Source organism: Ambystoma mexicanum, chromosome 8 (assembly GCF_040938575.1).
Source record: "Ambystoma mexicanum isolate Mex_15411 chromosome 8, UKY_AmexF1_1, whole genome shotgun sequence".
NCBI lineage: Eukaryota > Metazoa > Chordata > Amphibia > Caudata > Ambystomatidae > Ambystoma > Ambystoma mexicanum.
The window spans coordinates 1,125,499,598-1,125,516,325 of NC_090929.1; the positions used below are offsets into that span (position 1 = coordinate 1,125,499,598).

Below are 16,728 nucleotides of genomic sequence, written 5' to 3' on the forward strand. Positions count from 1 at the left end.
ACAGCCCGGTTAGAATGTCCATGAAACTCACCCCATTGTAAGAAGCTCACTGCTTCCTGTCAAATCTGATTTCTTGTCTATTGTACGTTCTTTTGTGATCAAAAGCGCATTGTTCCACCAGTATATACATAAATATAAGTAAGCATAAATATATGTGACACTGCTAGAGCTCTGAACCCAACTTAAAAGGAGGACATATTGATAGCACATAAATGAAGGCCGGATTTGGGAACATAGTGGGGTATTTTGGATGTGGATGGACTCAGAAGTGACATTGTATGTTGGCATTTATCTGTTGGGACCTCCTGCAAAGTCAGGTCACAGATTTTACACATTATGATGCAATGGAATGCTATTTTTTTCGTTTGGTTTTGTAGGTAGCATGGTTGTTCTTATTAAGCACTCTTTCGGGCAATGCCCTCCTAGCAACACATATATAATTTATTTTATTTTGGTAATATATTGAGTGTGTAACTAGCTTCAGGATGTAACTGGCACTATAAAGCACAGTAGAGGCTACAGGCAATACATTAGACAGTTACGGGTGGGGAAACAGTCCTTACGACATAACATGTATTACCGGAAAATCATGTTGAGGTCACAGACATCCATTTTACTGAGGTCTGATGATACCTTGCCACATAATTTGCAAATTCAAACTTTGAAGACTGTTTGACACTACAAATGTTCATCTAGTTTATATTACAATGATCAAAGAATCTACCATCACTGAAATAACCTTTCGAAGCCTTCTGTACAAAGGTCAAACTCGGCCAGTGGCAGACCTTTGCATGGATTAAGCTGTTTGGCTTGTTGCAGATCCTGCACCTGTCCATTCGCAGGACTCTAATACAGATGCAATTGCTTGTTAAAAGCTTAAATTATCGTTATTGTCCCAAGTTCACATTATGGTTCTATCAGAGATGCGTTAATGCTCTGTGCAATGATCTCGTTGTCTCCCTTGGAAAGCAGGACCTACCGTAAGACATCTGGATCCACAGCCTGCGATGCCAGCTTCTCAAACACCCTCACCAGTGGCAGATGCAGTGGGTCATGACCATCACCCAGTGGCTCTTGGCAGTGGGTCACCAGGCTGCGGAGGAGCCCTCCTTCACACATCAGCTGCCGATTCTTTTCAGACTTTACCAGGGACTGGATGTGGTCCGCCACAGCACACTGGATCTCCATGGAGAGCTGTTGGGGAAAGCAGAATACTTTACATCATGGGGATCATGGACCAGCTGGGGGGTCAGTTTAGTGAAACATGGTGGAGGAGCGGGATGTGTTCTGGAAGTTCTCCTTCATGTGAAGAATCTGAACAGGATGGGTGTCTTCTGTGTAACTAAGGGGATGAGGCAGAAAAGGAGTGACAAACAGGAGAAGATCAAAGGGAATGATGCAGAGGAAGAGGCAAGAAAGAAGAAGAAGGGAATGTGTGAGGTGATTATGATGTCTTACAGGAAGAGAAAGCAAAAACACTGAAGGTAGAAAATAAGTTGGGAGAAGGAAGAGAGATGTAGAAGGAGAACAGGAGGGTGAAATGGCAGGTTAAAAAAAGAAGGGATGATGTGGGGAGATGGGAATTTTTTATAAACCTACTGTACCAAGAGGACAGGGTGAGAGGGATAAGAGCAGCAGCAAAAGACCAAAGAAAATGAGTAATAACGAGAGTGAAGAGGACTATGAAGGGTGGAGAAGGACAAAGAAAGAAACAAAACAAGGAATAGAAGTATGAAGAGGTGGAATGGGAGTAAGATTAGGAGGCAAGGGAGAAAGGGAAGACATGGAGGAGGAGGAACAGAAGGAGGAGGAAGAGAAGGAGGAGGAGAACATGTGAGCTTTTGGGGGGGCAGTATGTGCCAGGTCTAATGGGCAGAGGGGAGCTACGTGCCCAATGGTATACCCATTCTTCACTGTTATACCCATTCCGCACAAGCCCTTTTCCCACCGATTCCCTTTCCAGCTAAAATGTCCTACATTAGATTTCTTACAAATTAGCATTCCAATGTCCCCCAGAACAATCCTTGTTTGATTATTTTAACATACTTTGCAATAAACAGACCTGGAATGACCTGAACACGTCCACATTTCGCTAACAGTCAGCACCTCATAATTCATGTTGTGAAAGTGTGTGCTGGCAAGAGGCTTGTGTCAATACTGAACCTTTGGGCTAACTCTGGAAGGTTCGGTGGTTTGAAGAGTTAGTCCTAGTGTTCCCACGGGGTTTCCCACCCCTGACGTTCTATTGCTGTGAGTTCTTGGGCGATTAGTGGGTTCAGCGCTGTTTGTGTGTTCTTATTAGTTTGGGGGTGGTTATTTGTGAATTCTATCTTTGGAGGAGGCTCTTGCTTCTGGGCACTGCCTCGCGCGGAACAGGCCCTGCCCCTTAAGTGGCTACATTTGGATTAGCTCAGCAGTTGGTCAGCGTATCACCATTTGAGAAGAGTTTTGTGTAGGAGCTGAGCTCACTTTTATGAGAATGGCCATAGGGTGTGACGTCAACGCTAGCAAACTAAAATACGTATTGAACACACACGAATCATACTTTCAAGATCTCTGGTTGTCTTTTTGCTTTTGGAGATGTATGGCTGTATAAGTAATGAACTCCAGCTTTTTTGTGTGCTTTTTCGATGGAATTTTTCTAGGCAAATAAGACTACATTGTTAGCTTGGCGAGAGCTAGTGTTGTGAATAGTCATGTGATTGGGAAAGCAGAGTTGTCCTCGTGAGGCCAATTAAAGTACAGGTTCGTGGTTTTCCACAGTAAGAACTAGAAAGTGGCTGAGAGTTAATGGCGACGCTCTCAGCTCCAACACTGGCACCGGCATGACGTGGATCACTCAGCGAAAAAGAGAGGCATTCAAATAGATCCATTCCTCCAAGCAAAATGGAGTCTTAGGTCAAAAGCAAGCACGGACAGAGAGGCCAAACGATAGCCCTTCGACTGCAGGATGACAATGGGGGAAAATCCATTCAGCCGGCCCACGAAAGCAAAGACAGAAAGTAGAAAGCAGCTTTAGAAAATGTTTATTTACATAAGAAAATAGTTTTCAGGTAGGCAGAAATAAATGCCAATACAGAGGCTGCAGTCATCATGAGCTGGCACAAGGCATGCTCGGACTGCAAGGCAAAGCCAGACTGGCAGCCCAGAGTTGGACAGTTTTGAAGGCCAAAAAGGCACTGTTTGTCACAAAGGTTTATTTATTTATTTATAAAGCGCTCAAAGCCCAAAGGCAGCTAGGCGCTGATACAAACCTAGGAAGATGGTTACAGGTTGAAGGAACTTAGCATCATAGTTACGTAGTTACAATATTTACATATTTACACATTGCCTTATACATTTATACAATTATAAATACACAATATACGTTTATATACATGAAAGGAGCAGGCATTGAATCAGGCCTGTAAAGCTACTGAAGTAGGTCTGTCCTGAAGAGGAGGGGTTTTCGATTTCTTCTGAATGACCAGGAAGTGTCATTTCTCACTTGGGAGGGAAGGGCATTCCATAGTTTAGGAGCTATGGAGGGGAAGCTTGAGCCTCCTGCTTTCTGTCTTCTGTAGGTTCCCAAAACTGCATCGCTTCGAAAAGTAGGGAACACAAATTTGCGAGTATGGGCCACTTGTTTGAGTGCCTGGAACATGCTGCTACAAGGACTATTCCTAGTGAACGGCACTCACACAGATGATAGATTAGCCCCCTGAGAAATGCAATGCACCCCAACATAAAAGGGCAGGGGCTGGCAATGACCAACTGAGGAGCTGTCCATGTCAAACAGGCCCATATGGTATGGGTCTCATGATGTGGTCCGCAAGGTGATATGTACTACAAGTCCCACGATTCTTCTTGATTCCAGAATATCGTAGCCAGGGATAATGCGAGTTCAAGTCCAAAACTTTTTGAGGGCCACACAAGCAGTAACTTTGCTGGGGGAATATGAAATAATGTTACAACCTATAAAACAGCTCATATTTGTACTCGACACATGAACTTCAATTGGACTGTCCTATCATGTATGGGGTAAAACAGGGGGTGTAATGCTGGTTGTCAGCATACTAGAATACATTCTAGTATGCTGCCAACCAGCATTGCAACAAGTTCGAGGCTATTCGTTATAGTAAGCAGGCTGCACTGTGCCATTGTGGAGTTAAACATGTTTCACACATGTGCATCATTGCCCCTGGTGCCTGCTTCCAGGTGGTGTCTTAAATGTGTAGGTGGCATTGTATTGGAACATTTTACTTTTTTTAGAGCCCCACCCATTAATGGTGACTTGCGTATCTGTATGTCGGAATGTAAGTACCCAGATGGGCTCAAGTGTGGGGGGCAATCCATCTCCACTTCCTCCCTCTCATGGTCAGGTGTCTGAAAAGTGCATCCAAGAAAAGCCATCGGAAGTAGTAGGGAGAGAAAAAAACAGGTGGATTGACGCTTCTTCTGAGTGGGTCCAGTCCCACCCCGGGGCGTGTAATGGAGCCCCATTGATTCTGTCAATTGCAATGCTGCCATGCCAATAACCGCACAGGCTTCTTTTGGTTGAAAGGAGCTGTTTTGAGGGATACAGCTTCCAGTAAAATGTGTTTTTAGCTCAAATATAGCGGTGGCAGGAAAGCATACAACTGGATTGATTTTCATAAATTAGCGTCAGCAGTCTAACCTCGAGAGACAGAGGGAGAGAGAGATGGGGGGTAGGGGAGTGGTCAGTGAGGGGGGGGCGGGTGATGAGGAGGAGTCGGAAGGGTGCAATGGAGTGGAAAAACAGAGGGATCCGTTCATCAAACATTGGCAGAGCCAATAGGTGTATCTAGTGTATAGTGAGCACGTGTTTTCGGTTTTGTCAGGCATTGCTATTCTATGCCGAGGTCATCACCATTTGCTGTGAATTGCTGCTGCATGAACATGTGCTGCCAAACGTTTGCATGATGTGTTCAAGAACGGGCATCACCTGGCAAATACATCCATCCTAAATAAGGTATTCCCATCATGGGGCAGCGTGCAAAGTGCTGCAGCCAGAATGTACCAAACACTCCGACTACATCAAGTTTTGTCAACAGACACCCACATACTCACGCCATCTGCCATGGCTTTGTTTTGGACAGGAGCATTTTAGGTTGGATGAGGGGGTGAGCAAGGCAGGTGCCTTGTCCAAAGCCTTAACATGCAAGAATGTGTATAGGTCAAAGAGCAGGGAGCAATAAGAAAGAAGGAACCTAGCCCACGGGCACGTGTTTATAGAAATGAAAGACATGCAGAAAGAGCTGATGATGAACTGGACTCTTGTATACATCAGGAGTGCTAGGCAGCCTGTTGGCGGTGGTAAGAGCAGGGCAGGGAGATTACAGCACGCAGGAATGCACTGCCTGGATTGCCTGATGCCAGCGATTCATAAGGCGCTAGAGCACACAGCAATCAAGGATGTCCTGGAGAAGCACACTGCAGGGACAGTAGCTCCGTATGATGGGAGAGCTGGAAAAATCCAGGGAGTGGCTCCGCTCTGTGGAGTGGTGGCAACACTGAGGCAGTGGCTCCATTCTGTGGCTGATTTGAAAGAGTTTTCAAGGGTAAACTCCTGAGTAGCCTGCGATGAAGTCCCCTGCCTGACACTTGAGGTGGAAGTTGAGCTGGCCATGGGTACCGGGTGCCCTCAACCAGTGTGTGGTGCTGGGCCTGGGGTAGGTGTGCCGAAGATCACCTGACTTACACCGCCATCTCCAGACTTTTGGCAGGGGCACATCACAATGAGCAAGAGCATCCCATCTCACCCTTAAGAGCAGCTGAAACAATGGGAAGGGCATAAACAATGGAGAGAATGTTTAGACTCAGGAGGGGGAACACGTCCATTGTAAAGGTACTCCTGCAAGCATTCCAAACACCTCTCACAAGCAACTGCGCAATGGGAAACACTGGTTCTAGTGATGCTCATATGCCGCTGAGCAATACCTCGCTTGAACTCTGGATACAGTGCTCCACAGCATCAACCCCCCCTCCCCCACACTCACATTAAGGAACAAGTTACTTACCTGTAACTGTTGTTCTCCAGCATGGGTCTGGCATGGATTCACATGCTCATGAATATTCCCCGTCGTCAGGCCGGGAATCCTCGGTATAGAAAAAAATCAGTATCAGTTTCGTTTCCGATCTGTCTTTCTTAGTAGTAACCAATCACTGGTCTCTGGGTCATACTGCCCCCAGCCAATGACTGCCCTCTCCCTAAGCCCCGCCTCCGGCAGCCATCCTCAGATTTGGTAGCACGTAAAGTGGCAGTATGACCAAGTGAAGAGCCGCAGAGGGGTAGGCGGGAGGGTTCACATGTGAATCCATGCCAGACCCATGCTGGAGAACAACAGTTACAGGTAAGTAACTTGTTCCTTCTCCAGCATGGGGTCTGGCATGGATTCACATGCTCATGAATAAGAGAATACATAGCAGTACACACATGCACAACCACGGGAGGTGGCAACAGGCTCAACATTAAGCAATACAACAACTCAACATTAAGCAACTCTTACCTCCTCACCAGGCTCACCTTAGGCGAACAGGTTGCATAGTACTGCTTGGCCGACCCTGGACTCCTCCCTGGAGTCCCGATCGATGCAGTAGAATCTTGTGAAGGTGTGCGTCGACCTCCACGTCGCAGCCCTGCAGATGTCCAGCAGGGGCACACCAGACAGGAACGCCGTGGTAGCAGCAATCGCTCTGGTCGAGTGGGCTCTCGGACGGCCGGGCAGCTGTCGGTTTGCCAACCGGTGACAGTGCATGATGCAGCCGGAGAGCCATCTGGAAATGGAAGTCTTTGAGAGAGCCTTCCCTTGATTCACAGTCCCAAAGTTCACAAACAGCTGTGACGTCTTCCGAAAACTCTTCGTGCGGTCCACGTAGAACTTCAGCGCTCTAGCTACATCCAGCGAGTACAAAGTCCTCTCGGCCGGCGACGAAGGCGACGGGAAGAAAACTGGCAACACCAAGGGCTCGTTGAGGTGGAAGTCCGACGGCACCTTGGGCATAAAGGATGGGTGTCTTCAGCACCAACCTCGTGTCATGAAAAGTCAAGTATGGAGGCTTGCAAGATAGGGCCTGGATCTCTTCCACTCGTCGTGCGGAGGTGATGGCCACGAGGAAAGCTGTCTTCCATGACAGGAACTTCAAAGGCGCCGAATGCATAGGCTCGAATGGGGCCCCCATGAGCTTGGTCAGCACCACATTAAGCTCCCACGCCGGGGCAGGAGACTTCACCGGCGGGAATGATTGGAATAGTCCCTTCATGAATTCTTTCACCAGGCGATGAGACCACAAGGACGCCCGTCCCGTCGTCCTGGTATATCGGGAGATTGCAGCCAGATGTATTTTGATCGAGGCGTGAGCCAGTCCAGCTTTGGCCAGCGACAGTAGGTACGACAGTACTTGAGGGGCAGTAATCCACAGAGGGTTAATCTTCTGTGCACGGCACCAGACAGAGAACCTCTTCCATTTGTGTCCGTAGCACTTGAGAGTTGAGGACGCCCTGGCCTTTGCAAGAACCTCTCTGCAGTCGGCCGGGATGTCGTACCCTCCAAACTCTAGTGCTGCAGGAGCCAGGCCTGCAAGTTCAGCGACTCCGCGTTGTGGTGAAGAATGGCACCTCCTTCTCTGGAGAGAAGGTCTGCGTCCATCGGCAGCTTGACTGGTGGGGACGTTGACAAGTCCAGAAGGTCCGGGAACCAGATCTGTCTCGGCCACGCCGGTGTGACGAGGATCATCCTGCACCGGGACCTCTTGAGCTGGTTGATGAGCCGGAGCAGCAACGTCAGCGGAGGGAACGCATGAAGAAATAGGCCGTCCCAGGGGAACGAGAAAGCATCGCCCATGCTCCTCGGCTGGGGGAACCTGCTGGCGAACCTCCGGCACTTGGAATTTGTCGCCGTCGCGAAGAGATCGATTTGGGGTTCGCCCCATCGTCGGAAGAGTCGATCCACTTGATCCTGGCGTAGTTCCCACTCGTGGCACGAGCGCAGCTCCCTGCTGAGTGAGTCGGCGATCGTGTTTTTTATTCCTGCCAGATGAAGAGGCACCAGAAACATCCCTTGGGCGACGGCCCAATGCCACAGATCTTGGGCTTCCTTGGATAGGGCCGGGGACCTGGTTCCGCCCTGCTTCTGGATGTAGAACATCGTGGTGGTGTTGTCGGTGAAGATCCTCACCACCTTGCCCTTGAGGGACGGAAGAAAAGACCTGAGGGCCCAGAACACCACGCAGAGCTCCAAGATGTTGATGTGGAGAGACTTCTCCTCCGGTAGCCAAAGGCCTCTCGCGTGAAGATCTCCGGAGTGTGCTCCCCAACCTTCCAGGGAGGCGTCTGTCATCGCCGTCACCTGGTGAGCTGGGGTCTGAAAGTCTGTGCCCGCCGACAGATGGGAGCGGCGGGTACCCCACCACCGGAAAGCCTGATGGAACGTCTCGTTGAGAGGGATCCTGTCCTCGAAGCTGCCCGTCGACTGGATCCAGCGGGCGCCGAGGAACTCCTGTAAGGGTCTCATCCGAAGCCTGCAAAGGTGCACCAGATAAATGCAGGAGGACATCATCCCAAGGAGGGACTTGATAGATCTTACCCTGGCCATGTCCGTGGCCAGCAGACGCTGCACCTTGCCCAGAATGGTCCTGGTCCTTTCCTCTGACGGCGAGGCCAGCCTCACCACTGTGTCGAGCTTGGCTCCCAGAAACAGGGCAGCTTGCGACGGAACCAGGTGTGATTTTGGAAAGTTGATGGAGAATCCCAAGTCTGTGAGCAGCTGGACGGTCTTCGCAGTGTGCTCCACGGCGAGCTCCCTTGTCCTTGCCCGGATGAGCCAGTCGTCCAGGTAGGGGTAGACGTGGATCCCCTGTAGGCGCAGCCGCGCCGATGCGAGGCATTTGGTGAACACCCTGGGTGCCGACTTCAATCCGAACGGGAGGGCCTTGAACTGGTAGTGCCGCCCTTGGACCACGAACCTAAGGAACTTTTGGTGTCTTTTTAGAATGGGGATGTGGAAGTAGGCATCCTCCAAGTCCAACAACGACAGGAAATCGCCCTCCTCCAGCTCTCCCAGCACATGGTGGAGGGTGACCATACGGAACTTCTGTGCCTTGATGTACTTGTTCAGTCGTCGTAGGTCCAGGATGGGGCGCCATCCTCCTATCTTCTTTTTCACGAGGAAGTACCTTGAGTAAACTCCGGAGCCCCGAAGCCTCTTTGGGACGAGCTCGATGGCACCCTTCTTGAGCATCGCCCTTACTTCCAACAGTAGTTGAGGGACGTGATTTTCCTTCCTGGCCACGGGTGGAACGCGAGGGCACTTCTTCTGAAACTGAAGGGCGTGCCCTTGGGCCAGGGCATCCAGCACCCAACGGTCGGTGGAGATGGACTCCCACATGCTGACGAATCCCGCCAGCCGGCCTCCCACCGGGGTGCTTCGGCGGGGGCCCGACCCCACGGTCGGTTCAATCTTGTTTGGAGGCCGCTTTGCCTCCTTGACCTCCTTGTCGATGACGACGGGCACCACCTGACTTGCCGCATCCCCTGTAGGCTTCCTGGGACGAAGATCTTAGTGGAGAAGGCACTGCCGGATCCCTTGGAGGCACCTTGTCTGCCTCCGGAGCTCCGAAAGGACGGCCGTCGTTGTTGGAGCACTCCCAGTGCCCGGGCAGTCTGTGTCTGTCTTGATGGCCTGAAGGGACTCATCAACCGCCTTCCCAAACAGGTTGTTCCCGTCGAAGGGCATGTCCAAAACCTTGGTTTGTACGTCCTGGCAGAAATCCGTGGCCTTGAGCCATCCTCGTCGTCTCAAGCAAACGCTGTTGCCCAACTGACGGAAACCGGTGTCGGCGATGTCCGTTGCCACCGTGATGGCATGGTCCGAAGCAATCTCACCCTCCTGTAGGATTTCAAGGGCCTCAGCCCTTTTGGCGTCCGGAAGGAAGTCTAACAGAGGGGCGATTTTGAACCACAACTCCCTGTCGTAGCGGGCTACGATAGCCAGGGCGTTGGCCGCCTTAATAGTCGTCGCTACGGATGAGATGATCCGTCGTCCCATCATGTCCAACTTCCTGCCCTCGCCGTCCGGCGGGGAAGTTGATGTCGAGGCCAATGCCCCCCCAGCTTTCTTCTTTGCCGCCGCTGAGACGACCGAATGTGGGGTAGGTAGTGCCCGAAGGCACAAGGGGGCAGCGTCGGGGACCCGGTATTTCTTCTCGTACCGGTCCCTCTTTGCCGGCGCCGTGGCCGGGTTCTTGAGGAGGGCGAGCCTCTCATCCCAGATGTCATAAAGAAGCGGTACGGCGAGGGCCGTCTTCCTTTTAGCCTCGCGCCATTGGTAAAGGAACGCTTCTTTCTTTTCTTCTGGGCAGAGCTGAAAAAGCTCGGATGCCCTGGAAATCATGGCATGAAAGGATCCAATCTCGTCGGGCGGGGATGCCCGAGCAGTGGGCGATGGGAGACACGTCCCGTCGTCACCTCCGTCATCATCTGTACCTGTCGTAGCAGTGTCCGTGCCTGTATCATCCCCATGGGTAGTAGACCGGGGGGAAGGCAGAGCAGGCCGCAGAGTTGGGAGAAGTGGCGTAGGATGCATCCTCCTCCTCTTATGCGGTGGACTGTCCGAAGGTCCTGGCTCCGGTTCCCCCGTCGGGTCTGGCTCAGGTACCTCCGTCGGGGGAAGGGGCAACCTTGTCCTCATCTCCGAGCATAAGGACTGAATCGCTGACAAAATGGCCGCTGAGGTGTCCTGCGGCGCCGGAAACGATGGGCGCGAGGGCTCTTGAGGAGCCTTGTCGGCGACACCGTCGCTCTCGTCGTCGCCCTCGTCGGGATCCCTCCCGATGGGCTGGGCCTCTTCCACGACTTCGATGAGCTCTTCTTCAGAGGTCGTGTCCATATCCATGATGGCCACCAGCGCCTCCCCCACCTTTTCCAACGAGGACTTCGTGGGGGTCTTCTCAATGGGCCTGAAAGACGACTCCCTCCGTGGTGGCAGGGAGACTCTGGGTCCTGAGGGCACCTCTACTGGTGTAGCCTCCACAGGCTGAGCCAGGGCCGCGGCGACGACCTCAATCGAGGTCTTAGCAGGGTGAATTAAGGCCATCGTCACCTTCTGGACACCTGGGGCCTTCACCTTGGGGGGAGGGTCCGAGCCTCGCTCCCCCTCTGCCGGAATCTTCGAGATCAACCAGGGCCTCTCCAGAAGCTTCGCCGGGTTCTCGGACTTCCTCTTACCCAAGCCAGAGCATTGGCTCGTGGTTGATGGCGCCGGGGAGGATGCGCCCTGCCTGGCAGCCAAGGAGCCCGACCGTTCGGCGCGCCCGGTGCCCGCGGACTCACGGTGCTTAGCCTTTTGTTGGGCCCCCGTCACCGGGGCGCCCTCACAGGACTTAGAAGATCACTCGGACTTCTTTTTCTTCTTCTCGCCTGATGGGCTCTTCCCTTCCAGCCAGTTGGCGAGACGGAGGTGGTGATCCTTCATGGTCCGCTCCGACATGTTCCCACAAAATGCACAATCCTTCTCCTTGTGCGTCTTGTCCTCATGGAGACAGTAGAGGCATAACAAATGCTCGTCCTCCTTGAAAACATTCTGAAGCTGGCATCCAGGGCAGGTCCTGAACAGCTTCCCGGGCGTCGAGCTTCCTTTCTCCTGGGCCATGTCCGGGGTAGACATCGAAACTTCTGGAATCCTCCAAAAGCGTAACTCGACGAAATCTTCACCCTTGAGGGGCGTAGAAAACTCTGAACGGATCCCCGTTGATCGGATGTAGAAACAGTGGAGCTTGAGGCTCTATTTAACTGAAAAATGAGAAAAATCTCCTGAAAAAGCGCAAAAACGCAGCAAAAGCTCGAGAGCTACAGCACGAGGACTCCCAACACTTGAACGTGTGGTAAAAATCTGAGGATGGCTGCCGGAGGCGGGGCTTAGGGAGAGGGCAGTCATTGGCTGGGGGCAGTATGACCCAGTGATTGGTTACTACTAAGAAAGACAGATCAGAAACGAAACTGATACTGATTTTTTTCTATACCGAGGATTCCCGGCCTGACGACGGGGAATATTCATGAGCATGTGAATCCATGCCAGACCCCATGCTGGAGAAACTAGAATTCCAAAATGGCATGGGGCCTTAATCATGGCTTGTACCACAAGCAGCTGTGGGGGTTGGTGAATTCATTTTTGGAGAGGCGTTAATATTTTCACAAATATGCCAGAGCGATCAAGAGTATTGAAGGAGCCCGAACCAACCAAGGTGGGATAGGGGCACCCCTCCCCCCCAGCCCAACCCCCAGAAAACAATTGTTTGAGTTAAAATGGTGCATAATACAACACACTTTATGTGAAAAATTGGTTAAAAGCCAGACAGTTTGTAGGGCAACTCCAATCCAAAAATCCAATAGATATAAATCACCAACAGTGCACAGGACTATTTCCCAATGTATTTTCATGATGCCTTTGCCAACAGTATATGCAAGTATAAAAACAGTTTCATACTGGCTCACACATTTCCGTGCTGGTGCACCAATATATGCCAGTATTCTCAAATAAGAACATATTCTTCTCGTTGGCTTTGCCTTTAAAAATGTCAAGCCACAATAAGAAAACATGAGCAAACTGGCTGCATAATGTAGAGAAGTCTAAACACGTAATATCACTTGCATTTGATTTACCCTTGATGCCCAATAAAAAGTGCCATGCCACAGAAGAAACATCTAGGCTAGTTGCACCAAAGCCAGTCTAGTCGTGTAATAAAACTGATCATGCTTATTTTTACCAAAGATGTCCAGTAAAAAAGATCATGTCACAGTAAAAAATGGCTAGATTGACTGCACCAAAATGCCAGACTAGCCAAGTAATAACACATATTATGCTTGCTTTATCATAGATGCCAAGTAAAAGAACATAATGTCACGGTAAGAAATGGCTAGACTGGCTGCACCAAAATGGCAGACTAGCCACGCAATAACACATCATCCTTGCCTTATCGACTGCAGGTTTTGCTAGGCACCTATGATAGATGCCTATTAGAAAAATGTCATTGTTGCCGCTCCCTCTAAACCCCCACGAGCCAGAAATGGAGCTCCCCTGCCCAGTACAAACACAACAAACACACATTCAACATTCTATGGTGAACCAGAAGGCTACACTGGGTCATGGTTCAAGGTTGTTTATTTAAATGAAAAATGCCTGTCTGACCCTATCGCTATGAGTGAAGTTACTTACATTAAAACTCAAAACAAATGATGCTCTTCAAAGTCCAAAATAAATAGTCCTGAGTCCATAACCTAGTTAACTAATTGGCCCTACCACTTTAGAAAACCTAACTAAAAGGAAAAAGGGGAGGCTTGCAAAATAGCCTCGGTATGGGGTGTCTGCCTGGCGCAACTCATAGATGACTTGTTCACAGTCTCAAAGTTAATTTAGAATATAATGGTATAGTCTTCACAATCTTCATATAGAGTTTGTTGGTTAAAAATACAATTAACCTCTGTATGGGTTTTGCTTTCCCCTTGTAAAAGAAGAATTATTCTTATTTTACTTTTCTCAGATTTTGTTTCAAGTGTTCAAATCCATCAAGGATCACTTGAAAGACACCTCTGAAACCCACCTTAGTAACACTGGGACGCCCCACAGTCCTGTGGCTCTTTGGAAGGTGTATTCGTTCTCAATCACAGTATTACACTTAGGGTGTCTGCCCGCTGGGTTATTGCAGGTTCCTGTTACCTAATTGGCTTTGCTAGCCTTGTTGCAGAGCATTCAGACTCTGTTCACACTGTTCCACATAGGATGTTTTCCAGTCTTTCTTTATTGGTTCCTCATATCTTTGTCAGCTTTCCCAGCCTTGGCATAAAGCACACAGAACTCTTTCACTCTGTTTTACATAGGTCGTTTGCATGTTTAGTTCTCTTTGACTCTCGTACCTTTGCTGTTTTCGGCAATCCTGGAAACCAACGTTCATAGCACTCACTGGCATCCACACATCGGTAGCATTTGCTTCCCTGTCTGTACTCGTCTTGACGGCAAAGGCACTTGCTGTGTAGAGCTCGGGGGACCTGGCTCTTTCCTTCCTCCGGATGAGGGGTTGGTTGCTGTGCACCAAGCCCACCACTGCCCCCCAGTGGTTGCGCCACTATAGAAGTCAGTGGTCTTCCCATTGTATCTCTTCTCCTAACTGGAGCCTCTTGCTTGGTCAGAGCACCAGCCATTCAGCCTGTAGCTAGCGGGTCTCACTTCTCCCATGCCACCACTGGTTCTGCGGCTCGGCATGGCTCTACCCCTCCAGGACGCCATCTCTACAGAGGCTCGCCTCTGCATAGCTGTTACTCTCCTCCCCCTGTAGGAATCTATCCTACATTCGCAATCTGCTCTGTTGTTATGCACATCATCATCACATCATCAGAACGTTGTATGGTTGTAAGTTGTAGAGGCCTTTGCCTCTACTTTCTCTGCTCCTCCTTCTCCGGTGGCTGTCTCATAATCTGACACAGCCCTCTCTGACCTGCATCTTTCTATCTCCATGTGGGGTGCATTCAAAGGCCCCAAACAGAAGTCCATTTCACATGCCAGCAGGATTTTAAACACTGAAACAAAAACGGCTTGTCCTTATTTTTTTTATCAAGTAAAATTGAAGAGCCATGTGGAAAAGGGTCCTGCCTGTCATGACCAAAGGAAAAGTAGGATTTTAATTCACAAAAGAAGGAAGAATCAAAGATTCCTTTCACATGGAAAACAGGATTTTTAAACAGCGACACAAAAACGGCTTGCATAGGTGTGTGCAAGTAAAAAGTTTAAATGTGAAAATGTATCACTGCTCACAGAAAAATGTCAGGGAAAAAGACATGATGTGCGGGTTGACGAAAAGCAATGTATATTATGCTTCGCATACAGAACACAAGTGACATTTGAAAAGCCACTTTGTTTACATGGAAAAATGATAGCCAAAGACAAACCCTTCTGCTGGCTGTGGGACACTTCACAAATGAATCCCCCTCTGCCAGTCTGGATGTCACATCTCCCATCTAATTACCAACTGCATTAAAGTGTCCTACTAAAGGTGTCGAAATTCAGTTTTCTCCAGACCTGCTGGCTCTGAAGGCATTGACTGCAGAAGAAGAACCGGTTGGTTGGAGCATGACCAATATGTGTGAAAATGGGGGCATCAACTTCAAAGAGCAAGCTTCCAGCACAAAGAGACTGGTTAAAAAACCTCTGGGTATAGGCTGACCCAGTGAAAACAAATGGCCGGAAGGCATCAGAATGGCCATTTGTCCCACATGAATAGTCAAAATTAATTTAAAAGGAATATTATCATTTAGGCCTTTTTCTCAGCAACCATAAGGCAGATTTACTTCATGTATGTACCATTTTTTAGGTAATTTCTAGGCGATTTTGGAGATATCAAATTCCTCCACCTGTGACTCAGGGAACTGTAAGGGCCAGTTAAACTGGGTTTATGGCTGTTCTGAACATGTTCCAAATGTGCCAATTGGTGAGTGGGTGGAGAATAAAATCAAGAATATGGGTAATGGTCGCCTTATCTAATTCCCCATGATTAGCTGGATCAGAAGATATGTATATTATGGCAGTTGCCAGTAAAACTATGAAGTTGTGATACATAAATAAATAGTGTTTGCCAAAAATTTGGAAGGAGAAAAAATGGTGATCACAAATGGGAATTGCCATATGTTGTTCCAGACCCCTAAACCAATCCTGACTTAGAGGATGGGTTTGGGAGAACAGAGAAGGGTGACTGTCCAATCCTAGTTGCAGGAATTATTGCAGGGTACTTCCCCAAGATTGTAAAATTGGTGGTGTCATTGCTGCTATATAAGGCAGACTGCACTAGGAGGAGGGGACACAAAGACTGAGAGAAAGAGACAGAAATCGCTGCTGAAACTTACCATCTGACATTTGTAAGGAAACACCAGAGGAGATTGCTGAGAGTGCATCTGGGTAGAGTTGAATATTTGTAGGAAGGGCTGAAAGCTAACTGGGTCCTATGGTGGACAGCAGGAGGCCATCATTGAGCATGGAGTGACCAGCCTCCTGTCCTATCTTTCCAAAGTGTCCTGAGATGCAGCTTCCTTTCCTGAACATAAAACAGAGGCTTTCTATGTAAGTAGAACTGAGCCCTGGGAAACCAAAAGGTGGCAGAGTTTGCTTGCCTTGAATTCTTTCCCTCTATTGTGAGCGAGGGGGCGGGTAAACTGTGTAGTTACTTAGCATATTTAAGTAAAAATATTAATCTAATTAATTCTGCATTTGGCAGAACAATACGCAATGAATTTTGTTAAAATTCAAAATTAACAAAGCTCACTTCCCAGTGTGCTCTAAAAACAATAGCCTAGCATTTAATTGGGTAATCCTTTTTGTCCTGCTGACCCCAACTTCTTTAAGGAAGAGGGGTGTCTTTGTTCTTAAATCAGTCCAACCTTTTTATCCAGCTTCCCGAACACAGGCCTTTCAGTGGAGGGGGTCGGAAATCCAATATTCCCCAAATCATTCAAATTTTTCTGTCCGACTTCCCCAACACAGGCCAAAGTAGGGGGGTCTGAAAAACAAACCGCTAAATCACCATGTGTTTATTTTAAACCAAAAGTGTGGGTGAAATCATAATTACCATATGTATTTGTACCAATCTTGAAATCCTATTGCTAGCCTTTTAAGCCCACAGAAAAATTAAAATCGCACAACACCACATGGTAATTGCTTTCGTTATTGATCAGTGTAATTATTTCTT

The 16,728-nt window shown here is 49.0% G+C and overlaps 1 protein-coding gene across 4 annotated transcripts in view; it reads right to left on the reverse strand.

Annotated features, from left to right (window-relative positions):
• WDFY4 (WDFY family member 4) overlaps positions 1-16,728 on the reverse strand; it is a 1,820,746-nt gene that overhangs the window by 1,311,595 nt on the left and 492,423 nt on the right. For all 4 annotated transcript variants that reach the window (XM_069611160.1, XM_069611162.1, XM_069611161.1 and 1 more), the window contains one exon: positions 980-1,194. In XM_069611160.1, coding sequence (XP_069467261.1) covers positions 980-1,194 — 215 coding nt within the window. The remainder of the gene's footprint in view (positions 1-979; positions 1,195-16,728) is intronic.